Consider the following 26,901-nt stretch of genomic DNA (forward strand, 5'->3'; position numbering starts at 1 on the left):
CCCATGAAGTGCCTTCATCAAGTGCCCCATCAAGTGCCCCCATCAAGTGTCTCCATCAAGTGCCCCCATCAAGTGCCTCCATCAAGTGCCTCCATCAAGGGCCCCCATTAAGTGCCTCCATCAAGTGCCCCATCAAGTGCCCCCATCAAGTGCCTCCATCAAGTGTCCCCATCAAGTGTCTCCATCAAGTGCCTCCATCAAGTGCCCCCATCAAGTGCCTCCATCAAGTGCCCCCATCAAGTGCCCCCATCAGGTGCCTCCATCAAGTGCCCCCATCAAGTGCCTCCATCTGCCCCCATTAAGTGCCTCCATCAAGTGCCCCCATCAAGTGCCTCCATCAAGTGCCCCCATCAAGTGCCTCCATCAAGTGCCCCATCAAGTGCCCCCATCAAGTGCCTCCATCAAGTGCCCCCATCAAGTGCCTCCATCAAGTGCCCCCATCAAGTGCCTCCATCAAGTGCCTCCATCAAGTGCCCCCATCAAGTGCCTCCATCTGCCCCCATCAAGTGCCTCCATCAAGTGCCTCCATCAAGTGCCTCCATCAAGTGCCCCCATCAAGTGCCTCCATCAAGTGCCTCCATCAAGTGCCTCAATCAAGTGCCCCCATCAAGTGCCTCCATCTGCCCCCATCAAGTGCCCCCATCAAGTACCTCCATCTGACCCCATCAAGTGCCTCCATCAAGTGCCCCCATCAAGTGCTTCCATCTGCCCCCAATCGCATATATAACAAATACTCACCCCGCTGTCTCTCCCACGCCGTCCGCAATCGTCTCTTCCTTCCATGAAGTGATTGGGAGGCCGCGCATGTGCAGATCTATATTCCCTTGCGCTGCATTGGAGCCGCGCATGTGCGGCTCTATTTTCAACGCGGCTCAAAGGAAAATAGATCTGCGCATGCGACGTGCGCGATCTCAAGGAGAATAGAGGCCGGCACTAGATCACCAGGGAATAATGTGCGCAAGTGTGGCCCATGGATGCGGCCCGCGAGCGGTGGCCGTATCCATGGGCAGCGCTGATCGACAACAAATTAGAATTTTTCAATTATAAGAATAGTAGTTTTTTTATAAATATATATATTTAGTAAAAAGTTTGTTGGGGGACATTTTATAGAATAAACTATGATTAATCAAATGAGAATACCCCTTTAATTTATGAAGTTATTACCCGAAGTATCACGAGACTTCGGAAACTAATAACTTCGGCTCATCGGAGCCAATACATTCTAATACTGTAAGGAGCGCTTGCTCCATACTGTATTGAAATAAAGTTTTATGCGAATTGACTTTGGATATTTCATCCAAAGTCGATTCGCTGATCCCTAGCTGCCATGAAATACTACATAAAAAAAAAAAAGCAGATTTTTACTTTTCTATCTCTGGGACTTGTTTGCCTTTTTGCGGGTAGCTGCAGCTCATGAAGCGCCTGTATCACACAAGATGCACTGCAATTAACCCCTGGTGTATAGCAAATAGTCCCTGGTGTATAGAAATATATATGTATGTACCGCCCTCCCCAACCTTCCATCTCCACTATCTGGAGAGCTATAACTATATACTTCTATTATATAGATCAACTTAGATGTTTGGATGAATGAACGAGAGGTAGGACCACCACCTGCTTTAGGCCTAATGCACACAAACCTATTTTTTAAATTCTGTGTCCCTTCCGTTCTTTTTTACGGACCGCATATGGAACCATTCATTTCATTGGGTCTGCAAAAAAAAACGGAAGGTACTCTGTGTGCATTCTGTTTCTGTAAGTCCATATTTCCGTTCTGCCCAAAAAATAGAACATGTCCTATAATTGTCCGTATTACGGACAAGGATAGGACTGTTCTATTAGGTGCCAGCTCTTCCGTTCCGCAAAATACGGAATGCACGCGGATGTCATCTGTATTTTTCGCAGGTCTGTTTTTTGCAGACCGCAAAATACATACGGTCGTGTCCATGAGATCTCTACTGGGCGTGTCAGTCCACCACTAAATGGACCTGAAGGGGGCGCCACCTGAGAGGAAAATGTAATGTATATAAAACAACAAACAACATTTTATTCCATGCGTATTCCTAGAATGCTTTATTTAGGATGCTCTACGAGATCACACAGTAATACATCTAAAAGGGTTTCCTGGGACTTTCCTTAGGTCTCCTGGCGCCCCAACCGGTCTACTGTTTGGATGTAGCGGTGTCCACTGTGCATCATTCCTGAAGAGCTGACTGGTGGGGGCGTCGCATCCGATCTGATGTTAGGACATCGACAGAAAACTCCCAGGAAACCAGTTTAAGTTCCATGTATCTGTAAGTATGTACAACTTCTCCTGCTGAAACCAAAAATGTTAAAAAGCTATGGTTGTCTGAATGCAGGAAGGCAAAAAAAAGGCATAAACTCTGCGGCGTGCTGTATTCTTGTGCAGATTTCCTCCGTTATCGGGTGAACATGGAGGAGAACACATGCAGTTCTGTGTGGTTTTTCCCAGCAGTCTGCATAACAATAGTGAAAGTAAAGGTAGAGGGTTCAGAAGATCATGGCCACCTCACGCGTTGTCCTCCTTCTCCATTCAGGTATGTTTTATATTTTATCTTGTTCGCAGAGAGGAGATCATGGAGAATAGAACAGTATCACAGAGCTCAGCGTGACGCCAGAAATACACGTCTGCAGCGCGGATGGTGACATGTAATATACTGTACAGTGTGTCCCAGCCGGGATCCTGGCTTCTCCAGCTCCTTGTATGATGTCTCTCACTGCATTAACCCCATGTGTACGGTAACTCGCTTTGCTGTGACACAACCAGTGAACTGGAGGGATTTCTGTTTTTGCAGGGAAAAAAAAAATAACTAATTTTTTCTAATCTCATATAATGCATTTAACTCCTTGAGGACGAGCGGCATAACAGTTCAGGACAGGCAGGAATCCTCCGCACGATGTAGGTCCCATCTGTGTGAGGCTTAGGTCTGGAGCAGGACAAGGGCTGCTAGTTACAGATAAACCACCGAGATCTAATATTTAACCCCTTCCCCCAGCACTAAAAGGGAAGAGTCAAACGGGAGATTCCACGTGTATCATGGTCAGGGGATTGTTTTGGACGTCGGTCTTAGTAAAGTCCCATACATGGCTGGCGGAGGATCCGTTGAAGTTATGAAGAAGTGGAGGCCTCTCCATACCTTCAGCGTATCCAGCGCCAGTTCTAAATGTAAGACGGCTTCCAAGTTGTCTTATATTTAGACCATTTTCTACGCATAAAGCCTCATTCACACATCGGTGTCCGCGCTGAAATCCGTGAGCAGGTGGTCAGTGATGCCTCCGTGTTGGGTCCGTGTGTCCGTTTTTTGCTGTCCGTGTGGCATCCGTGTTTCACTGACACTGAAGAGCTGAAAAACAATTTTCAAAGCATCTCTTCTTAATGATCCATGAAACACGGATGCAACACGGATGGCATCCGTGTTGCATCTGTGGTTTTCACGGACTCATGGGCGTGAGGGATCCGGAAACACGGACCAAGATAGGACATGCATCCGTGCTGAAAACACGGACCCACGGACCGTGCTAAAACACTGATGTGTGAATATGAACGAGGACGTGTCCGGAAACGCTTGCTGGAATGCCGGCATTAATTTACATTGAAATGTATTAGGGCCAGATCCGGCATTGAAAATTGCCACATTGACGAATCCGTTCTTCCAGTCTGCGCATGCGCAGACCTTTAAAAATGTGAAAATAGTAAATACCGGATCCGTTTTTCCAGATGACACCGGAGAGACTGATCTGGTATTTCAATACATTTGTCAAAAGTATCCGGATGCAAATGTAATCAGTGTTCAAACATTTTTCCGGATCCGGCAGGCCGTTCCGGCAACGCAAGTGAAAGTACCCTAAGTATAATGTACACGAGGGGCCCAGGCAATGGAGGGGATTTTTTAGAATTCGGATAACCCCTTTAAAGGGAACATGTCACCGGGATTTTGTGTATAGAGCTGAGGACATCAGTTACTAGATGGCCGCTAGCACATCCGCAATACCCAGTCCTCATAGCTCTGTGTGCTTTTATTGTGTAAAAAAACCGATTTGATACATATGCAAATTAACCTGAGATGAGTCCTGTACGTGAGATGAGTCCAGCGTGAAGGAGCCCAGCACCGCCCCGCATCCTCAGAATCTCCTCCTTGCTCCCCGACGTCAGAACGCTAGAACGCTGTAATCTCGCGATGTGCATGCGCTAGCTCGCACATCGCGAGATTACGGCTGATGTCGGGGAGCAAGGAGGAGATTCTGAGGATGCGGGGCGGTGCTGGGCTCCTTCACGCTGGGCTCATCTCCGGGACAGGACTCATCTCAGGTTAATTTGCATATGTATCAAATCGGGTTTTTTACACAATAAAAGCACACAGAGCTATGGGGACTGGATATTGTGGATGTGCTAGCGGCCATCTAGCAACCCATGTCCTCAGCTCTAGACACAAAATGTAGTGAAGTGAACCGAGAGTGAATGGACATTTCAGGAGGCAGGGGGAAGAGAAGTTGCTGATAAGTGGCAGATGTTTTCTCTAATAAGATATATTAGAATGTTTCTTATATTCACTTGTGCTATTGATTTATGCAAAATTGGAACAGCAAATAAATAGCAGCGAAAATTCCACACAAAAAAATTTACAAAATTCTCTGATCACACCCTGACCACTGACTGTAATATGTGTTTTTTTGTGGGCTCCTATACTATGGTTAAAATTAGTTGTATGGAAACCTATGGTGACTAAACTCTCTTTCTGATATTGGATGTTGGACCTGCAATTGGCAAAAAAATTGTCAGCTTTCTGACAACTGTCACCCATATCACAGTTGTCAGAAAGAAACCTAACAGGCATTTTGGCTTTAGGCCTCTTTCACACTACCGTTTTTTTTTTTCCGTTTTGCGGTCCGTTTTTTGCGTTCCGTATACGGAACCATTCATTTCAATGGGTCCGCAAAAAAACGGAATGTGTTCCGTATGCATTCCGTTTACGTATTTCCGTTTTTCCGTTCCGTGGAAAGATAGAACATGTCCTATGTTTGTCCGCAAATCACGGTCCGTGGCTCCATGCAAGTCAATGGGTCCGCAAAAAAAACGGATTACATACGGAAATGCATCCGTATGTCTTCCGTTTCCGTTCCGTTTTTTCTGAACCATCTATTGAAAATGTTATGGCCAGCCCAATTTTTCCAATGTAATTACTGTATACTGTATATGCCATACGGAAAAACGGAACGGAACAACGGAAACGGAAACACAACGGAACAAAAAAACGGAACAACGGATCCGTTAAAAACGGAACGCAAAACACTGAAATGGACATACTGTAGTGTGAAAGAGGCCTTAATCTGAGCCCTTCTCAGGTAAACTGAATTGAATTGAGCCAAAAATCACTTAGTGAATGATAGACCAATTAAGATGAACACTCGGACGCTAATGTCGCTCTTATTATCGTGTATGGATTGAAGGGGAGAGGAGTACTGCAAAAAGAGAAACTGCAGACGTGCAAACCTATCCTAGGTGCCAGCAAATCACACAGGGACAAGACGGCACTGATTATATCTAGGCGGATTATTATAAATATCTTCATGAAATCGTCTGACAATACGTCCTCTTTCATTGTCTACAGTTGCAGCTTTGAGGTTCTTTGTCCCGAACACTCATAAAGCATTTCTGGGGGGAAATGTGCAGATCCCGTGCTCGTTCACCGTGGATAAACCTCCAGTCGACCGCACGCTGCTTGTGATAACTTGGTACTTTCAAGGAAAACAAGTCTTAAGAGTCGATGACAAATCAGAGACAACAACGAATCCAAGATTGTCCTATGTGGACAGAGCCTGGGACGGGGGCGCCGATCTGTTAATTTCAAACCTAGCGCTATCTGATGGCGGCCTTTACAAATGCTCTGTCCTATACGGCTCACAGAGGAAGGAGGGGGAAGTCCGGCTGGACATTCAAGGTAAGAAAAAACACCTCATAATAAAATGTTGGGCGCGAATATTCGAATTGTGAATATTAATCACGATTATCGGCACTTCGAGAATTCGCGAATATTTAGAATATAGTGCTATATATTCGGAATTTCAAATATTCCAGATTTTTTTTTCATCAGTAACCTCCCTGCTTCTTGCTTGTGGGCCAATGAGAAGGCTGCAATGTCTTTGTCTGAGCTTAGCAACATCCCTAGCAACCAATAGGAAAGCTGCCTCCCCCTTACTATATAAGAACCTCCCCAGCAGCTCTTGTCTGCAGTATTTTGCAGATCTGAGAGCAGTGTTATTGCTGTGCTCTCTGCTTTCCTGTGTCATTACATTAGACAGTTAGTTAGTTAGTTAGTTAGTTAGTTAGTTAGTTAGTGGGAGATAGTCAGTGTAGGTTAGATAGTGATATAGTGGAGCTGATAGGTTCCAGTGCAGGGTGTTAGGTAGTGTGATAGGGATTACTGTTTCTCTGCTGTCCATACATACATGCTACAGACATAGTGCTGGGATGTCACAACAATACTTAGTGCACCAATCAGTAATATCTACTCAGACCTGTTAAAATGTGAAGTTGCCCGTATTGCGCCAAAATATTCGCATCATTAGTGCCGATTTCTTTCGCAATCGCGAATATATTGGAGCACTCTATCTGCATATAAAGCTATTCTAATGTTCTGCCGTGTCAACCATTTTCTCCAGTCTCAGGAAACTTCTAATAGCTTAAAAAATGTAGCATAAGTGACCCACGCCTGACGCAAATATTGCATTGCCGATTTTCGCAATCAAGAAAATAATAGCGAATTCACGAATTTGCGAATATATGATGAATATTCTACAGATTATTCACGAAATATCGCGAATTTGAATATGTCCCCTGCCGCTCATCACTACTCATCATACCTATTTCCAAAGGGATGTCCACCAAGGACAGTCCCTAGACAGCGAGATGATATTGAGGCAGCAGCTGTTTGAACCTCATTGATCAGCTTTTAGGAGATACATGGCTGTGTCCCTGTTTGCCATTGTTTTACAAGCGGCTGACCCCTCTCTATATGCCACAAGACGGCCTGGAAACACTTTTATGATCTGAGTTGGTTATTGTTTATTAATCTCTCGTTAAACAAAGTTCTCTCCATATGCTCAAAAAGAAATATGGACGTCATGGAGGAGGTCCATCCTCTATGAGCTAGCATGGAGTGTCGATCTGAAAACAAGCCTTCCGCTGTCCATTGGTGGATATGTTACATGGATGTCACTAATTTGAATGGCTGCCATGTAATCTCTGACGCTGAAATGTCTGACCTGATCACAGAAGGTAAAAGAAACCAGACCAGACAGACCTGCAGATCGTCACAAAGGTGTTGTTCATTATTTTCTGTAAACACCAATGTTTTACTGTTCCCAAAAAGAGGTCGCCATCAGTACGATTTCCAGAATGTCTTTGTATGTTTGAGATGACATCTTAGAAGAAATGCCTTTACTTCTTACAGTTGTATCAATAGTTTTCTTTGGTGGAGCTTCAAGCTCCAAGTCCCACACCCTATGCTAGTTGCATTAGGCAACTTTTATGTCCAGTAATTTTTTTATGACAACCAACAAACATAATGTATAATATATTTCCTGTGTTTCCTTTGATTCAGCTCCTCCGCAGGTGACAATCACGGGTAAAACAGTTGTACTGAATGATAAGAGCGTCATGCGCTGCTCCGTCACTGGATTCTACCCGGTGGACCTTGGTATTAAATGGTTCAGGGGCTCGGAGATGCTGAGGGATGTCACTACAGATGAGCCCTGGAGGAACCCAGACAGGACGTACAATGTGAACAGCTCGGTGACAATCATCCCCACCGACGAGGACAGAAAGCTGAACTTCTCATGTACAGTCCAACATGAATCTCTTCAGCAACCTCTCCAAGAAACGTTCCAACTTTTATATGGAGGTAACTAAGTATAATGAGAATGCTGCACTGGAGTTCAGACTTAACAAAAGGATTGTACCACTAATACAAATGTATCCAGCCCAACTGATATTGCTGTTATTTTACTTTTCCCAAATAACATCACTTATCAATACTGCCTTTTTCAAACATTATTAGCCTACCGTTGCACCCCGTGGCAGATCTGTTTGGATATTCAGTTGCTGTAGGTTCTGCATTAGAGCCTTGAAATGTAGGACATAGGAGGCCCCACTGGTAAGAACAAGGGGTCATGGAAAGTTTCACATGATCTGCTGATGTCAGAACACATCTCACTGCCCTGAAGCATGATGGGACAGCAGTCACATGAAAAACCAGAAAATAGGATTAAAGCATGGGGGGTAAGAGGAAACTGCAAATGAGGTAAATCTGAAGGAATGGGAGCTAGAGTAATTGATGGAAATAGCTTATGGCACAACCCCTTTAGTTTCCTATTTGCAGTTACTAAGGAACCTGCAAACCTTTTCTTTTTAGAATACATTAAATAAATCCAGGTTTACTCAATTGAAATTAACTGTTAAAATGATTGACAGAATACTACTGATAACATGTGATACTCTAAATTTGCTAATACGTAATTTTAATTTTGAGGATCAAAGGAAAAATAAGAAACAGAAAAATAAATATGAAAGGGGGATTGGTCAGATTGGATGGCATAGTCTATCCATGAGACCACGGTTGTTGAAATTTATCATATTTATCTTGGGATTTGCATGAGATTGAAGATGATGTTTCATCAATCACGTGCCAAGAGACTTTATTATTCTTAGCATCCAGATATATGACCGGTTGTTTCCAGGTATTCCCTTTCACCTGCTTGGTAGTGAACTATACTTGGAAGGCCAGTAGTGGACTTTCCAATGTGAACTTCACATGGGCATCGACACCAGAGATATCTCTAATCATTTCATATACTCCAAAGGTACTGAACTCCAGAGCATGAAAAAAGTCACCAAGAGTGGAGCAGCCTCTAGAGTATACCCATTCCTTGCTAACGAACATTAAGTTTGTGGTTAAAGTTTAGTGTAATTAGTAAAAATGAAAACCTGACAGTCCTCTTAGGGTACTCTCACACTAGCATTATTCTTTTCAGGTATTCAAATCCGGTAAAGGGTCTCAATACCGGAAAAGAACTCATCAGTTTTGTCCCAATGCATTCTGAATGGAAAGCAATGCGTTCAGTATGCATCAGGATGTCTTCCGTTCCGTCCCTTGTACGGTATTTAACCGGACAAAATCCCGGAACACTACCGCACTTGCCGGATCCGGCATTAATTTTTATTGAAATGTATTAATGCCGGATTCGGTACCAAGTGTTCCCTAAATTGCTGCATTGCCGGATCCGGTTTTCCGGTCTGCGCATGCGCAGTTCTTTATAGCTGTCAAAAAAATTAAATACCGGATCAAAAATATATCCGTTTGCATATGGATTTCCAGATCCGGAACTGCCTGCCGGATTCTTGTAACGCTAGTGTGAAAGTACCCTTATAGCCAGTGTACAATTTGCATCTGAAATTGGTTCCTTTGATCTTTGAAAAATTAAAATACCAGATATGGCATTCCGTTTGAAACCAGATGATACTGGGTGAGATGAATCTGGTATTTCACCAGATACGTCTAAACGATCCAGCAAACAATTATATCCGTTTGTATACGGTTTGCCGATTCCGGCAACGTAACTGCCGGATTCTAACAACGCTAGTGTGAAAGTAGCCTTAGACCGGCAGCACCTTAGTGAAGCCTTTACCTTCAGACTCCAGCAGTCCTCTCCATCCTCCTGAATCAAAGAACAGGAAGTTGCTGTAATTGTCTGCCATGTTGCAGACATAGTAAAGGTTCCGCCTGGTCTCTGGTCACTGTTTCTACAATCTTTCTATCTCATATAACATTCACCACTTCTTTGACTCTGTCTGTTGGCAACTGGAATCTGTGCTGAGGCTGCTGTAATCACAGGTATTATTGACTACCTATAATGGTGTGTATAGGTATGTAGCTTTCTCAACAGGTCTGGACTGTTTCTACAGAAATTATGAGGTACATAACCTATAGTGACAACTATGCACAACACAATGGAATAGGCCTGAAAATTATATCTTCTACAAACCTGAAGTCCTCATAAAATAATAGCTATGATATTAAGAAATAACCTCAATTTTACTTCATTTTTAGCTATCCCAACTGTGCACATCCTTCCTCATGCTTTCAAAAAGAATGTAGAACAGCCATTGGTCTGTCACGTCTCTGGGTTTTACCCAGAATCCATTGTGGTGAATTGGTTCTTGAACGGGACATCTGTGGATAAAACCGAAACAAGGAGAATTAACAGCTCAGCCCTGGAAGCTGTCCTCCAATTCATGCCAACAGAGGAGAACTGGGGTACGGAGGTCTCCTGTGTGGTGGAACATGAAACCCTACTACGTCCGGAAGCTAAGAGCCTGATCATACTGGGGAAAGGTGGGTGAAAATGTGACAATAATGAGCCTAGAAACCACTGATGACACTGGATTATAACAACGAGCAGGAGCCAAAGTCAACAAGTCGAATTCAATTCCTGACTTACGACTCCTGTTGGAGAACATCAAGTAATTCTAGCAATTTATGAGCATGAATTTACAGCACTCGATACACGAGCATGATAAGAACTGCAAGATTACAAGTCTTGCCGAACCATTTCTATAACATTTTATCATATATTATGATCTTTTCTTGTTTTGTGTCTTTTGTTTCAGATCTGAAGGCACATTACAAACTTCTCGTTGTAGCGGTCGCTATATTACTGTCTGCTGGATTAGGAGCTGGGACCATTTTCTTTTATGTGTATAGATACAGACAGAAACGTAAGTCATTGATATTATTATATCAGAATTCAGAATATAAATATAGGTTTAGAATCACACACATCATACCCCCTGATATAAAACATTGGAATGTTATAACAGGTTTACCGGATGAATGTAGGATCCACTCTCATCAATCTCTGTTAGTACCTTGTCTCACCCCTTCAACTGATCATAGTGTTTTTATGACGGGTAATTTGTTATTGCTATAGTTTACTACCAAAATTGCTTCATTTGCAACTCCAAATCCGACAACTGGTATACCTCCCTGGATCAACGTCCCGTCTCCACAAATCTAGTACAAATAACCTGTGATATTAAATTTTTAAAGAAAGACCTGTACAATGAATGAACCATCACCACTTGTGGCGGAGAGATCGATAGTCTCACTGCTCTTACAGTAAAGAATCCTTGTTTATGATGACAGGGAAACCTTCTTTCCTTTAGACGTAGAAGATGCCCTCTCATCATAGTCAGTGGTTTAGGTAAAAAAAGATTAGAGGGATCTCTACACTGCCCACATACTGTGTTTCACATTGTAAAGAGATTGCCCCTAAGCCATCTTTTCCCAAATGAAATAACCCCAAATCGGATAACCTATCTTGTACTGCAGTCCACCCATTCCTATAATTCCCGTGGTCACCCTCCTCTTTTAATGCACATTATTTATTCTCCTTGGTAGCAGCTATCTGACACTGGCTGCTGAAGTTAGGATTACTGTCCACCAACATCCACAAGTCTTACACAGATTTTCCCAAAGTTCCACTATTACATACATAACTATACCTTTTGTTTCCTTGACCAAAGAACAAAACTTAAAATTTTTCCAAAATGAACTTCATTTGCCATCTCTCCAAAGGGTTCTCCACATTAACCGTTCTGTATAGTGTAAGTATAAATTATGGTTTTGCTCGTTCCAGGCCATCCAAAGCTAAGGAACATCACACAGGTGACAGACGGCAGCTTCACTTTGAATGTGGACCATTTTTACCCCAAAGAAATCTCAGTCACCTGGGAAATCTTTCAACCTTCTTCAAGTAAAAACCCACAGAACCTGGAATCTACAAACGTCATGCAAGAAAACCCAGATGGCACTTTTAATGTGACCAGCACCACTGAAAGCCTCAGAGACAAAGTCAACGCAGGAGAGGAGTATACCCTGCGTGCTACGGTGACTCACCGGAAACTGAAGCATCCGTCCTACAAAGAATGGACGCCTCATCAGAACAAAGACAACACATGTAAGGACGGCATTCTGCTGTATAATATTACTGCATCGTATAACCACACATATACATGATGATATTTTTCTACATCTAACACAAAGATTTTCTATTTTCCGTTATGTCCAAAATGTTTTCATTCTGCAAATGAGCAAAACAAGCTAAGGTTAGGGACATTTATCAATCCTTGTATGCCAGACAACTGGTGTCAAAAAGGTGAATTTTTTTGGGCAGTTTGCGTCCTGCTTTGTGCTCAGTTTGTGTATAGCCACATTTATTATGATCTAGGCCTGGAAACTGGCGTAGGTTATACCTGAAATCTTCATCGGCTCCCTTGCTGACTTAGATTTCAGTTCTGCGACATGGACCTTCAGAGATGCACTACAATTATTAAGAGGAGTGCACCTTTCATGCAAGGGGGGCAGAGATAACAAGGGCATGTAAAATGCCAGTCCTAATAATTGTCCCCCAGAGTTTTTACCAAGTAGCGTAAATGTGACCGGGCACAGAGAAAAGGAAGAAATCCCTAAAAATGGGTCAAATAAATATTTCCCGTACACAAGAGAAAACGGGTGATATCTGGGGTTCCTGCTCAGTAGTGTTGAGCGAAGCAAACCATTCGAAGTGGAATTTGGTCCAAAGTTTATGAAAACTTCGATTCGCAACAAATCTGAATTTCCTTGCACTTCGTGGTAGCAAATCAGTTTTTCCTAAAATGGCGGCTGCAAAGTGAAAGTAAGAAGCCCAGGAACGCAAGATCACCCATAATGCCATGCAGCCAGCCAATCTGCAGAAAGCCATCACCTGTGATGTCACAGCCCTATAAAGCCCTTATCCCACGCGGTCTCTGCCATTGTCCTGTGAGCTGAGCATAGGGAGAGACGTGGCAAGTTTTCATACGCTAGGGACATTGTTGCTGAAAAAAAATGTATAGAAAAATATTGGAGAAGGGAGAGTGCAGGGACAGTGCAGGGAGAGGATAGGAAGACTGCAGGGACAGTGCAGGGAGACTTATGCTGTGTCAGTTTTATTTACTCCTTCCTACTTACTCCTCCATCCAGTCTGCACCCCTTAAGGGGGCCGAATTTTAATGATGACCATCCTCATCTTTTGCTGGCTTTAAGTCTTCCAAATCATCCTTCAAAGTTTCTGTGTCCTAAAAAAAGTCAACAAAATGCAGAGAAAGGAGGAGCTGGATGTTCCCGATTACATATTCTCAGTGATATTAGATGATGTGGAAAAGGAGGAAAGGCAGATGGCAGAAGAAGGGCTCCCACCTGTAGGGTATGCCAGAGCTGATTAATATTCTGTGTTTACTGTAAAATAACCTGAAGGAGATTGCAGGCAAGAACAGCAATAATATGCATATTGTGCCCCCATCTAACCAGCCAAACCGCATACCAGCAACAGCCCCTTTTTAAAGGTTTTGCGCGGCTATTAACAAAGAAGGACTATACAGTGCGGTCTTCATTATTAAATGAAAAGCAGCTGCTCCGTGTGGCCGCACCCTAAGGCAGAGTGGCCTGGGTATTCCTGATTTATAGTGATTCGTGACAAATTCATTGTTAACTAATCAAATTTCTTGGCTAAATTCTGCGAAGTTGCCAAATTGAATTTTTCAAAACTTTGCTCCTCTCTACTACTCAGCTTCCATATCACTCACAGCTCCATCACATTCTAGGGAAGACTTCCTAGATAAATTTTACGCATACGACCACACGGTCAGGTTTCCTGATTCAGTTTTGGAAGCCAACCAGAAGTAAATTAAAAAAAGGTTACAAGCTGTATCTGACCTATACTTTCCCTGTTTTTATTATACACTTTTGATTTAGGCTGCAGAAACAGGCTGTGGACATACCCTAATGCTTCAAATTAATCTAGAAAGTCTTGCATCTGCGCCTACCATAAGAGGGAGCTGAGCGCATATTCTTATATAATGAATTCAATAATTAGTTGGCAATAAGCTCTCATTCCACCTAATGGCAGAGGCTGCCAATAACCAGTTTTCCAGTTACTTTTTGACATCTATGTCTATCCAGGGAATTTGGATTTCTAGCATAGACATTGAGCTCCGACCGTTATAAGAATATATCAAGACGTTGTGAAGTACACAATTTTTGACCATTCGGAAAGGTCCGTATTTATAGATCCTGGTGTCCTAGGCAATGGGATTGATTTAGAGAATAAAAAACACAATGCCCAATAATAATACATATCAAAACAAAGTTTTTTATCCAATGAATCAAAAACACGTGGTTAGAAGACTTTGATGGGGCAAAAACATCAAAAAATTATAAAAGTAACCATAATTGCTGTACCAAGTAACTAGTCCTCTGAACACATGACCCCCATATTTTAACCCCTTCAGGACCCTACCATTTTTCACTTTAAGGACCAGGCCGTTTTTTGGAAATTTGACTTTGGAATGTTTTTACTTATCCAAGCCATTCTGATACTGTTTTCTCGTGACACTTTGTACTTCATGACAGTGGAAAATTTAAGTCAATATTTGTAATTTTTATTTAAAAAAAATAATAATAAATTTACAAAGAAATTGGAAAAATTAGCAACTTTCCAATTTTCAATTTCTCTGCTTTTAAAACAGATAGTGATACCTCATATAATAGTTATTACTTTACATTTCCCATATGTCTACTTTATGTCTGGATAATTATGTGAATTCCATTTTATTTTTTGGGCTCGTTAGAAGGCTTAAAGAAGTTTAGAAGCAAATCTTGAAATTTTTCAGGAAAATTTCCAAAACCCACTTCAGGTCTGAAGGCAGTTTGTGGGGCTTACATTGTAGAAATCACCCATAAATGACCCCATTTTTGAAACTAGACCCCTCAAGGTATTCAAACTTTGTTAACCCTTGAGGTGTTCTACAAGAATTAAAGGAAAATGTAATTGAAATTTCAGAATTTCACTTTTTTGGCAGATTTTCCATTTTAATCCAGTAACAAAGCAAGGGTTAACAGCCAAACAAAACTCAATATTTATTACCCTGATTCTGTAGTTTACAGAAACACCCCATATGTGGTCGTAAACTGCTGTACGGGCACACGGCAGGGCGCAGAAGGAAAGGAACGCCATGTGGTTTTTGGAAGGCAGATTTCACTGGGATAATTTTAATTTGCCATGTAACATTTGAAGCCCCCATGATGTACCCCTAGAGTAGAAACTCCAAAAATGTGATCCAATTTTAGAAACTACGGGATAAGGTGGCAGTTTTGTTGGTACTATTTTAGGGTACATATGATTTTTGGTTGCTCTATATTATACTTTTTGTAAGCCAAGGTAACATAACATAGCTGTTTTGGCACCGTTTTTATTTTTTATTATTTACAATGTTCATCTGACAGGTTAGATCATGTGCAATTTTTATAGAGCAGGTTGTTACGGACGCGACAATACTAAATACACTACTTTTTTTGGTTGTTTTTCTGAAAGCCATATTTTATTTTTTTGGGGGGGGGGGCGGGCGATTGTCTTAGGTAGGGTCTCACTTTTTGCAGGACGAGATGACAGTTTGGTTCTATTTTGGGGTGCATGTGACTTTTTGATCGATTGGTATGTAAGGTGACAAAAAATTTACGGTGTCCACCTGAGGGGTTAGTTCATGTGATATTTTTATACAGCAGGTTGTTATGGACGTGGCGATACCTATTATGTATACTTTTTTTATTTATTTAAGTTTTACACAATAAAAACATTTTTGAAACATAATTTATTTTTTGTTCGACTGTCTTATGTAGGGTCTCATTTTTTGTGGGACAAGATGACAGTTTGATTGGTACAATTTGGGGTGCATATGACTTTTTGCTCGCTTGGTATTACACTTTTTGTGATGTAAGATGACAAAAAATAGCTTTGACAGTTTTTATTCTATTATTTTACAGTGTCCACCTGAGGGGTTAGGTCATATGATATTTGTATACAACAGGTCGTTATGGATGTGGCGATACCTAATATGTATACTTTTTTATTTATTTAAGTTTTACACAATAAAAGAATTTTTGAAACAAAAAAATATAAAATCATGTTTTAGTGTCCTCCATATTCTGAGAGCAAAGTTTTTTGTCTTATGTAGGGTCTCATTTTTTGCAGGATGAGATGACAGTTTGATTGGTACTATTTTGGGGTGCATATGATAATTTGATCGATTGGTATTACACTATTTGTAAAGTAAGGTGACAAAAAAAATAGCTTTTTTGACAACATTTTAATTTTTTTTAACGGTGTTCACCTGAGGCCATGTTTTTTTTTTTTTTTTGCCCGATTTTTCTTTTTTTTTAATGTAGAGGCTTATTTTTTGCAGGATGAGGTAAGAGTTTGATTGGTACTATTTTGGGGGGCATAGACCTTTTTGATCGTTTGGTGTTGCACTTTTTGTGATGCAAGGTGAATTTTTTTTTTTATTGTTTTAGCACAGTTTTTTTTTTATTTTTTTCTACGGCGTTCAGATCAGGAGGTGGATAATGTAATATTTTTAAAGAGCCGGTTGTTACGGACGCGGCAATACCGAATATGTCTGTCTTTTTTTTGTTTTTGTTTTTTACAATCTTAGGTGTTTTATTATGGAAATATATATATATTTTTTACTTGAAACTTCATTTTTTTTATTATGAAAAACACTTTTTTTTGTCTCACTCTGGGACTTCAACTTCTGGGGTCTGATCCCCTCTGCAATGCATTACAATACAACATGCATCTTTTTATGCTGACAGCCTTCCTGTGAGACCCAGCCTAAGGTGCTGGATCTTACAGGCTTCCGTAGAAGGAAAGATACGATGCCTATGGAAGGCATCGGGCTTGCCTTCTCTGCCATCGGGTACCCGTCACTGCAGCGTTGGGACCCGATGGAGATGCAGAGGGCACCGGTACCCTCCGCAAACCCTCTGCATGCCACGGTCAGCTTTGACTGCTGCATACAAGGGGTTAATACGCCGGGATAGGTGTTTTCACCGATGCAGCCGGGGACCGCCTGTCAGTGACTGCCAGATCTGTGCCGCTGATCGGGTGGGTGCAGCTCCTGCACCCGCCCGATCAGCCCGCCGTACATGTACGGCACCGGTCCTTAAGTCACGTCGACCAGCGCCGTAAATGTACGGTGAGGGTTCTATACGGGTTAATAGTAGGGGCCGTCAACTAAGCTGCCTGATGGCACAGAATGAAAATTCAGATCCTTATACAAGAGAAACTCAAGGCTGTACATAGACAAGGGTTCAACATTTGAAAAAAATGATGGGCCTGGGCTACATGGTGACATTTTCCAGCACTACTGATTGATTTTAACTACTGAGTGACAGACTAAGTCCATACAATTGTATAAGCTCTAATGTATTCTTCTTGATGTGCTGTAACTGCTGAGACACCCAAGATGCTATAAATACGGCCCTGCACTTAGATACACAGTACATTGATTTCACCCAAATGATGACGAATTAAAAAATCACATCAATAACACAACTGTTGTGTATGAATGTGTAAAGAAGCATCTGATAAGTTTTCTTTTTGCAGATTTAATGTCTTCTCCAGAACTGGGGGAAATATTGACACCAAATCTGACGCTGAACAGCCAGACGCAGCTCCAGTGCACAATCTCACGTTTTTACCCCGATAATCTCACTGTGAACTGGATTAAGAAAGTAAAGGGTAATGAGGAAATAATGAAGACGTCTGAGAAATACAAGATTACACCTCACACGTCACAGAAGCAGCGTGACAAGACATTTACCTGCACAGCATGTCTACTGCTCACCCCATCGCTGGAGGATCAAGGCGCAGAGATCATCTGTAGAGTCGCACATCCCAGCCTGGAGCAGCCGGCGGAGAGGAGCACAGGACAGATACAAGTGTGCGGTGAGTTCAGGCTGATCCTCCGAGTAAGATCCGCACCAGTGTCATCTCCAGCCGTCAAGAGCTGCAGTGTCTATTCACTTTATACCATGAAGGACCTGCCATCACTATGACCTTATAGCACTGGTACTCAGCCTAGCGTGCACTAGTATGGCAGTTGTTTTTTTTTTCCTTCCTCTGGATCAACTTGCAAGATAACAGGCCGAACTGTATGGACAAATGTCTTTTTTCGGCCTTATGTACTATGTTACTATGTTACTTCCAAAAAGAGATATTAGACATCATTTAAATGCAGATCCTGCATCCGATGACCGTCTGTGTATTACTGATGACTTACTGATGATTTACACTTTAGTTCTTCTCTCTTTCAGTAAAACCTACACTCGACCATCCCATACAGCTTTCCATCAGTGACTCCGGAGATGTGATAGCAGCTTTATCTCTTCTAAAGTTTTATCCTAAAGACATAAGCATCACATGGAGCGATGGTCAATCCCAGGAGAAGAGGCCGTCAGTTGAATGTGCCGCTGAAAATCCTGAAGGCACCTTCTCCATTACTACAAGGTGTACAATCCCCGGGCAGAGCTTTAACGACGTGGATTTTAAAATGAAAGTGACATGGAAACATAAAACAATGGAGCGGGCAGAAAGCAGAGAGATGTCTGTAAGAGATGCAGGTGAGACGGTGAACTCGGTGCGCGTACATGATCCTCCTGACAACTCTGCATTAAAAAAAAGAGGGGTTTAAAGAAACCTTCAGAGCCATATTTTACATATTATTGATTTTTATGCATTTTGGGGCTAATACATTTTGGTATTAGGTTCTTATAAAAACGCGTCCATCCTTTTGGCTTCTGCAGCCTCTATGTATTACACTACACAGCAGCCGTAGAAAACTCTTCTGTCAGCAATCCATACATTTCCAATAACCCGACTATAACTATCCCAGTATTTTTTGTTCAGCTACATCTTGCGGTGATGGCAGATCACTGAACGGTGAGGCTTCTGTTCCAGCTACCTTAGGATGCTGAGCAGTCAGGAGTGTTTTATACCTACATTATACATTCACGTTGTAATGGGCAAAGTTTATCTTTCCATCGTTTATCCATATAAATATGCAGAGTGTTGGAGAATTCTGAGCATACTAACGATGGAAGTCGCTGATTATTACAATGTTAAGTTTATTTGTGAGCACCCTTCTTTCCATACCCATGAACATTAATGGTCTTGTTGACAGGTATGTTCTTTCTTCCTTTTCTTTCTTGGGGTACGGCCACACAGAGCGGCTGTGATAAGGTCGGGTTGTGGCCATGTCATTATTGTTAATGGCCGTGCGTTATTAAAGGTGTCACACGTATTATTTAATTTCAGTGTCTAAACCTGAGATTCTATGGTCACAATGGGCCGTTGTTCTACAAGAGCAACAGACAGGACATACTGTAGATGGTAAAAGTGCTTTGTAGAGCTACTCTACCACTGTGACCTCCATCCCCCACCGAGCTCCCAACAGATTAAAAGAAGCCTGGTTGGCGAAACGGCGTTGGGTGGAGGCGGCTGGAGAGTCACGTTCCCACATTCGGTATGGCTTGATGGTTGTGCTTATACTATTCATGATACACGCTACTGTATTGGTCTGTACTGAAGTGCAATGGGTTTCTACATTGCTGTGATTATAGTTAAGCTTTGGGTAGGTTGTATGGCCCCGTTATCGTGTATCATTATGGTGAGAGCCATTGCCTTGGGTGCTTATGGAGTGTGGGGGACGGACTCTGCTGCCCCCTCCGTATCCTCCTTTGGGTTGATATTTGCTGCTATTCTTTCTTATGAATTTTTAATATGTGTATGTATCATATTCAATCAAGTACTAATTATTTGTAAACTGGAGGTTTACGAGTGTTTTGGTGGGTTAAATTAGAAATCAGTTAAGGGAGGGGGAGGCAGATTTATATTTGCCATGTCCCCTTCTTGGGCAAATATTCTGTGCCGAAAGTATAGCGGTCCTGTCCATAAGATGGCCACTGATGAAGGGTCGTGTCACCAGACACATCACTCAGTCTCCTCCGTTCAAACACAATCCTCCGGCTCTAAACTCCCAAGTGCAGATGGCAGGTGCAGTATATGTTAAATGAGGAGACTGGGGGGGGGGGATTTGTCTAGTCCCATGACCCTCCACCAGCAGCCATTATATGGACAGGACCTCTGTGTTGTCCGCCCAAAAGACTTGGCCAACAAGGGGCATATGGTACAAAATATCAAAAAGGTTATATTTGCAATATGACTACAGTATACAGCATTTACTAACACATCAGTCAACAGAAGCCAAAAAGTGGCCAACCCCTTTAAAGAAATTCAACCTACAGCAAAAATGTAAAAAAAAAATAAGAAAAAGGTAGCAGGCAATTATCTCATGTGTTTCCACACACTTTTTCCAAATGAAAATCTCAAGCAGATTGTCTTGATGTTACTGCATCGTCTTATGCGAGAACATTCTCTACATCTAACACTAATATTTCCTAGATTTTCCTTGGCGTCCAAGAATTGTGGAAATGACTCCTCTGATTCTGCAAATGGGCGAACAGACTGCAGTCACTTGCAAAATCTCAATGTTTTTCCCTGATAACTTGACGGTGAACTGGTACGAGAAGGTTGGGGAATCTGTAACACAGTGTATGGATGGAACTTACAACATGTCTAAGAAACCGGAGAGAACTGCTGATACCCTGTGCTCCTGCTCAGCCTCCTTATCATTCATGGCTCAGTCAGAGCCTGAAGACCTCGAATTTATCTGCAAAGTTTCACATCCTAGCCTAAAGGATCCAATAGAATGGAGCACAAAGAAAGCAACGAAGAGGGGTGAGTAAAGTGATTTATACAAACGTTTAAAATCATATATGTACAAGGGTGCATTCACGTGTCCGTAACTGTTTTGCGGTCCGCACATGGCCGGTCCTATGAGAGAAATGCCTATTGGACAAGAATAGGACACGCTCTATCTTTTTTGCGGCGCCGCGGAACAGAACTACTGATGAGGACAGCACACAGTGTCCCGTCTACATCTTTTGCGGACCCATTAAAATGATTGGGTCCGCACTCATTGAAGAAAATTGCAGAACGGATGCGGACCCAGGAATGCAATCGTGTGAATGAACCCTAATAGAGTTGGTAATGGTCATTGCAATCCTGCTTGTGATAATGAGGTGACTGCTAAGAAGTGCAGAACAGAACGTGTCAGCCTATTATGAAGCTCAATGGTCGGGATGAAAATGAAGGATGATTTGTTAAATTTATAAAGAAATAGAGAAAATCAAACCAAATCTTTATAAAATATGCGTTTAGCATAAAAACAATAGGTATTTTTCTGATTAAACATTTAAAATAAAGAAAATGACTGCTAAGTGCAGAGACCGGAAGGCCATACGGGGATAAATTAATCATTGGGGGTTGAAAAATATAAATTAAGTCCAAAAAATCTTCCCCTCAGGACACCCGGGACTCCCGCTGATCAGCTGTTTGAGAAGACGGCAGGGCTCACAGTAGCGCCATGGCTTTCTCGCAGCCTTCCCTAGGCCATGTGACGTCACGTTTATTGGTCACATGGCCTAGGCGCACTATACAATGTACGGCGCTGTGCTTGGTGAGCAAGGAAAGGCCACGGCGCTCACAGGAGCTCTGGTACATTCTCAAACAGCCGATCGGCGGGGGTCCCGGGCATTAGACGCCCACCAATCTGATACTGATGACCTGTCTAGAGGATAAGTCATCGGTGTTTAAATCTTAGAAAACACTGTTAAGCAAAAATGTTGCCACATTTAGTCCTTTTACTCCACTCACTTCAGTTTTGATAAGTAGGTGGTAAATGAGGACATGATTAGTCCGAGGAGCTGATTGTAGCCAGATTTATTAACTTGTCAATGTCCACCTTCACATGGTCGGTGTTCAGTCAGAATTTGAAATCACTATTTGTTATCCAAGTAGGATGGAAATGATTCTCATCTGGATTTTGTACCTACTCCTGGAATTAGCTCACAGAGGCCTCATGCACAAGGGCGTTGTGCGGCCATTCCGTGTATTTGGGGACCGCAATTGTGGTCCTCAATGCACGGGCAACATCCGTGCAGCGGGCCGGACCCATTCGGTCCATGGTATGTCCGCACCGTGAAAAAATATGACATGTCATTTTTTTTGCGGTGCGGAACCACAGAAAGAAACACCATGGAAGCACTCCGTAGTGCTTCCGGTGCTCCGTTCCGTGACTCCGTTCCGCATCTCTGGAATTGCGGACCCATTCAAGTGAATGGGTCCGCATCCGTGATGCGGAGTGCACACGGCCGGCGGCCGTGGATTGTCGACCAGCCATTTGCGGGCTGCAATACGGCCACGGCTGCCCAACGGCCATGTGCATGAGGCCAAATACAGATAAAAATACTGACCGTGTGAAAGTGGCCATTTGTGATCCAATAAAGGGGCGGTGTAGAAAGTGGATTAAAATCTAAAGACATTAGTGTTAAGCTGCTCATACAAATTCAATAGATGTTGTCCACAGGACAGTCTCTCCCGGCTTCCCCGACCCCCGTGCACGTTCGGCTCAGCTGTGTATGTGCATTATAGCAGGCGTGCTCAACCTGCGGCCCTCCAGCTGTTGTATAACTACAACTCCCACAATGCCCTGCTGTAGGCTGTTCGGGCAGGCTGGGAGTTGTAGTTTTGCAACAGCTGGAGGGCCGTAGTTTGAGCATGCCTGCATTATAGTGAATTACTGCAGATTTTGGCAAAACTAACTTAACTAAAAATGTCCCTTGTGATAAATTTCCTCCTACGTTATCATGATTTATCACTTTTACCCCCAGTGACTCCACAGATGGTGAAGCCTGTGACTTTAACCCCCGGTGCATCAGACACAGTGACCTGCTCCATGAGTTTATTAAAGTTTTATCCATCAAGTATTAAGATTACCTGGAAAAATATGGCAGATAATAAACCAATCCCTTCAACCAGAAAACTTATCCAGACGGACGAGGAACAGACCTTTGATGCTACAAGTGAATGCACAGTTCCCTGGAAAGATTTCCGCTCTGGAGTGCGAGTGACTTGGGAGCATGAATCCCTGACATCTCCTCAGCATCACGACCTCCCTGTAACAGGTACAACCCTAGAAGGACCCCGCACCGCACAGAACACTGATGGCCTAGTCACACCCTGCACCACACTGACTCCATAGATAGTTCCCACCAGACCCCCATCATCTGCACTGTGAATGATTTCCTGCAGAGATCTGGTGGGAGTAGTAGTACATACAGTAGGATAAGCTGGAGGTCGACCCTGTTACATTGTAGTAAAGGATAGTTTTCGGTCCCCACAGTCATCTGTACTTGCATTATTCTGTGGATTTATAAAATGTATGTATTAGAGAAAGGGATTATAGGAGTTTAGAGACTCCATAGAAGATTCCATCCCCCAGCACGCTGCAGTATTGTGCGCCATGGCGGAAGGGTAACTGACCTTATAGTCAATGGGGTCTGGTGTCCGGCGTCTAATGGACCCCGCACGGCCATTTTCTTGTTGTTCTCCTATAACAGAGCAGAACGTCTCAGTAAAGAGCACAGGTGTGAACAGATCCTAACAAGTGACGTCCGGTAATATCCCTCATCGGTCGGTTTTCTGTGACTTCTTTCTAGATCTTCCCTGGCGTCCGGTCTTTGAAGAAATAGAGAAACCCGTTTTCCATGTGAACACTGAAGCCAGATTACAGTGTAAAATCTCTCAGTACTTTCCAAACGATCTCACTGTGACCTGGTACAGGAAGACGACAAAAAGTGGATATGAAAAGCTAACCGAGGACACTACAACCACAGCAGAGAGACAGCCTGACAACACGTACACCTGTACCTCCAGCCTGGTAGTCAGACCATCCATACAAGACCATGATGAAGCAGAGATCATCTGCACAGTGCAGCATCCGAGCTCAGAGCAACACGTGGAGAAATCTACAGGACCAATACAAGTCTATGGTGAGTCCTTCTCCAGTAATTACCAAGTAGAACTGATACATCATTAATAACATCTTATATGAAGTAAATGTGCAATTCTAATTATTTTTAATTAGATACTTATTATAAAATGTCACCAACATCACCTGCGGGGTGTACCTGCTGCAGAGCATCATACATGTACATATCCTGCGGGGTGTACCTGCTGCAGAGCGTCATACAGGTACATCACCTGCGGGGTGTACCTGCTGCAGAGCGTCATGACGGGTCTGCGCAGCTCCTATTCAAAAGCTTGAGATAAGGATGGTAGGACGTACACACCCGCTCATCTGAAGGTTCACTAGAAATCTCTCCCAGGTGCCTTCTTTTAAAGCAGTCATTCGCCGTGCACCGCTGGTAGTCTTCTACTCTCTGCTGTCACTCCGATTCTTGTTACTTCATTACACTGGAGAACCTCACAAGCCCATCACAAGTCCACCAGGAAGTCTGTACATGGAGAGATGATATATCACCTGAAGGACTTGTGTCTCCAAAAGAAAATATGGCCAATCTCGCTGGGCCGGCTGTATTCACAACAGCAGAGTTCAGACCAAATGGTGTGCATTTCATTGTGGAAATCCTGGTGGACATGCAGCAGGTTTGTTGAGAATTGCTCCTCTTGCACTACAGATATCCACAACCACAACTGACCTGCTGGATGCAAAAAAAAGTTACGTGCGGATTTCTTTGCGGAAAATGTCTGCTAATACAGCAAATAAAATGTAATCTGAATAATACCATCCGGATTTATTCCATTTACTCTTCATAGTAATAGGCAGCAGAGAATAAGAAGGAACTAACTGAAGACTAGTGAAGGATCATCAACTACACAGATGTAAGCATGTACCGGGGTGGGCTCCCCAGGATACAGCAAAGTCCCAGACGAGAAAAGCAACACAGACACCTGCTTTTTATGCAAGAACTGAAACTTTACTTTAACAGTAGTAATAACACAACAATATAAAGACACCCAGAATATCTCGTATTCCAGACTCCCTCCCCCAGTCAGTGTCCCTCCGCTCACCAGGCCTAGACCGGTGGCGCACACAACAGAGCCTACAAGTCGTGCTGTGTCGCAAAAGAGGACAAACCTAGCCGGTGGCGGACACAGCAGAGCCTGCAAGTTGTTACCGCGCTGCAGAACAATTTCGGTGCAGTCTAGCAAAAATAGAACCCTATCTATCTAACTACTTGCAGGCCTAAACTTGGTTTCTGGTACTGGAGTCCCTGATGCAACATAAAGCATACACGGGTTCACTGACCTGAGTCCCTTCTGTATTAGCCACAGGTCCCTTTACACAAATGCAGCATTGCCGAGGTAGATGATGTTTCACTACACAGCTCACAGCAGCCTTCCTGGAAGCAATCCTTTCTCCAACAAGCAGGATCAAATAGTAAGCAGCGATAAGTCTCTCCTTTCCGCGACTACGGTCACTATTAGACTCCCTGCAGCCAGGATGTAACCGTGTGGCCTCCTTCACACACAATCCTCTCAAGATGTCAGCACCTTCACTTCCTGGTTCTCCTCACAAAAACAGTCTGCAAGAGGCATCATCTGTTTTACATATTCAAATCCCAGAGTGTACTGGTTGTAACTGCGAAACAGTGGCATCTAGTGGCAGAAATGCCAAATAACAATTATATACAAACTTTGAACAAGAGAGAGCTGGCTCACAATCTCACATGCGACCCCACTAGAGGTTGTCGTCCTCTGCAACTCCCCCCATACAAACTAATCTTGTGCATAGCGCTGTGGAGGCACACCAGCATTGGGCCTCGCCTATTGAGGGGCTCAGAAATACTGGGGACGTCGGGCATATTTGACAAGGGAGGAGCTGTTGACTGCTCAGCATTGCACCTGTGTGGCAAACCTGCCATGGCTGGAACCTCCGTGGACACCTGGGCAGGGACAACCCACCATTCCTCCTCTTCCTCATCTGAGGGACTTTCCTCCATACTCTAAGCGTGAGGAGGCACCTCCTCCATGCACACCGGCTCATCAAAATTGCAATGTCGCAACATATTACGGTGCAAGTTTTGTGAGCGTCCCCCTGTCCCTACTGGCTCTACCTCATAGACTGGAATAGCGGGGTCTATCCTTCTCTTCACCGTGTATGGAACCGCCTCCCACTGTCCATCCAACTTCCCAGACGGCCGTTTGGCTTTAACCATCACCCGATCACCCGGGGCATTCCCATCTTTCTGCACTGGTCTTGGGTTAGGGTGTACCACCTGTCCCAGGCGCTCCTCCACAACCTTGTGAACCGCTCTCAGCCGGCGGCGGTGCTCCTGCACCCACGCGGTGGTACTTCTCGGTGGGGGCTCCATCGGGTTAGGCATGTGAAGATCTTCAATCTCCCGTCCGGCTCTTCCAAACATGAGCATATGTGGAGAGTATCCAGTGGTACTGTGTACCCTGTTGTAGGCCCACATCAATTCAGGTAGGTACGTGGGCCACTGAGCTTTTTGGCTGTCTTCCAGAGTATGCAGCATCTGAAGCATGGTGCGATTAAAGCGGTCGCACGCCCCTTTTCCTTGTGGGTGATATGGAGTGGTGCAGGAGCATTCGATCCCATACAGCTGGTACAGTTTGGTCATTAACGTACCCTGAAAGCATGCTCCCTGGTCAGAATGTATTCTCCGTGGACACCCGAACACCTGTATAAAGGGTTTACAGACAACTTCGGCGGCCGACTCTGCGGTTGGGTCTCTGGTGGGCACGGCCACCGCATACTTGGGGAAGTGATCTGTCATAGACAGTACGAGTGTCCCGAGGTAGAGTATCCAATCTGTACATAATCGATCATCAGAAGTTCTAGGGGCGCTGAGGTGCGGATGGTCTGCACAGGAGCCCACTGTTCAGTACTCTTACTCAGCCCGCAGGAGCGACACAGACGTGCCGCGGCCACCATGTCGGTCAGATCTGGACAGTATACAAGCCATTGGAGCCACTTGAACGTTTTGTCGCTCCCGAAATGAGCTCCCTTTTCATGAGCTT

At 43.5% G+C, this 26,901-nt stretch overlaps 1 protein-coding gene across 1 annotated transcript in view; it reads left to right on the forward strand.

Moving 5' to 3' along the window:
• Positions 1 to 23,932, forward strand: part of LOC121008695 — a 99,034-nt gene extending 75,102 nt beyond the window's left edge. Inside the window, exons 2-11 of the mRNA XM_040441392.1 lie at positions 5,631 to 5,960; positions 7,623 to 7,922; positions 10,128 to 10,412; positions 10,688 to 10,795; positions 11,716 to 12,036; positions 17,539 to 17,880; positions 18,249 to 18,554; positions 20,395 to 20,730; positions 22,725 to 23,018; positions 23,553 to 23,932. Coding sequence (XP_040297326.1) covers positions 5,631 to 5,960; positions 7,623 to 7,922; positions 10,128 to 10,412; positions 10,688 to 10,795; positions 11,716 to 12,036; positions 17,539 to 17,880; positions 18,249 to 18,554; positions 20,395 to 20,730; positions 22,725 to 23,018; positions 23,553 to 23,932 — 3,002 coding nt within the window. The remainder of the gene's footprint in view (positions 1 to 5,630; positions 5,961 to 7,622; positions 7,923 to 10,127; positions 10,413 to 10,687; positions 10,796 to 11,715; positions 12,037 to 17,538; positions 17,881 to 18,248; positions 18,555 to 20,394; positions 20,731 to 22,724; positions 23,019 to 23,552) is intronic.
• Positions 23,933 to 26,901: the final 2,969 nt, after the last annotated feature.

The sequence above is a fragment of the Bufo bufo genome, chromosome 7 (assembly GCF_905171765.1).
Source record: "Bufo bufo chromosome 7, aBufBuf1.1, whole genome shotgun sequence".
NCBI lineage: Eukaryota > Metazoa > Chordata > Amphibia > Anura > Bufonidae > Bufo > Bufo bufo.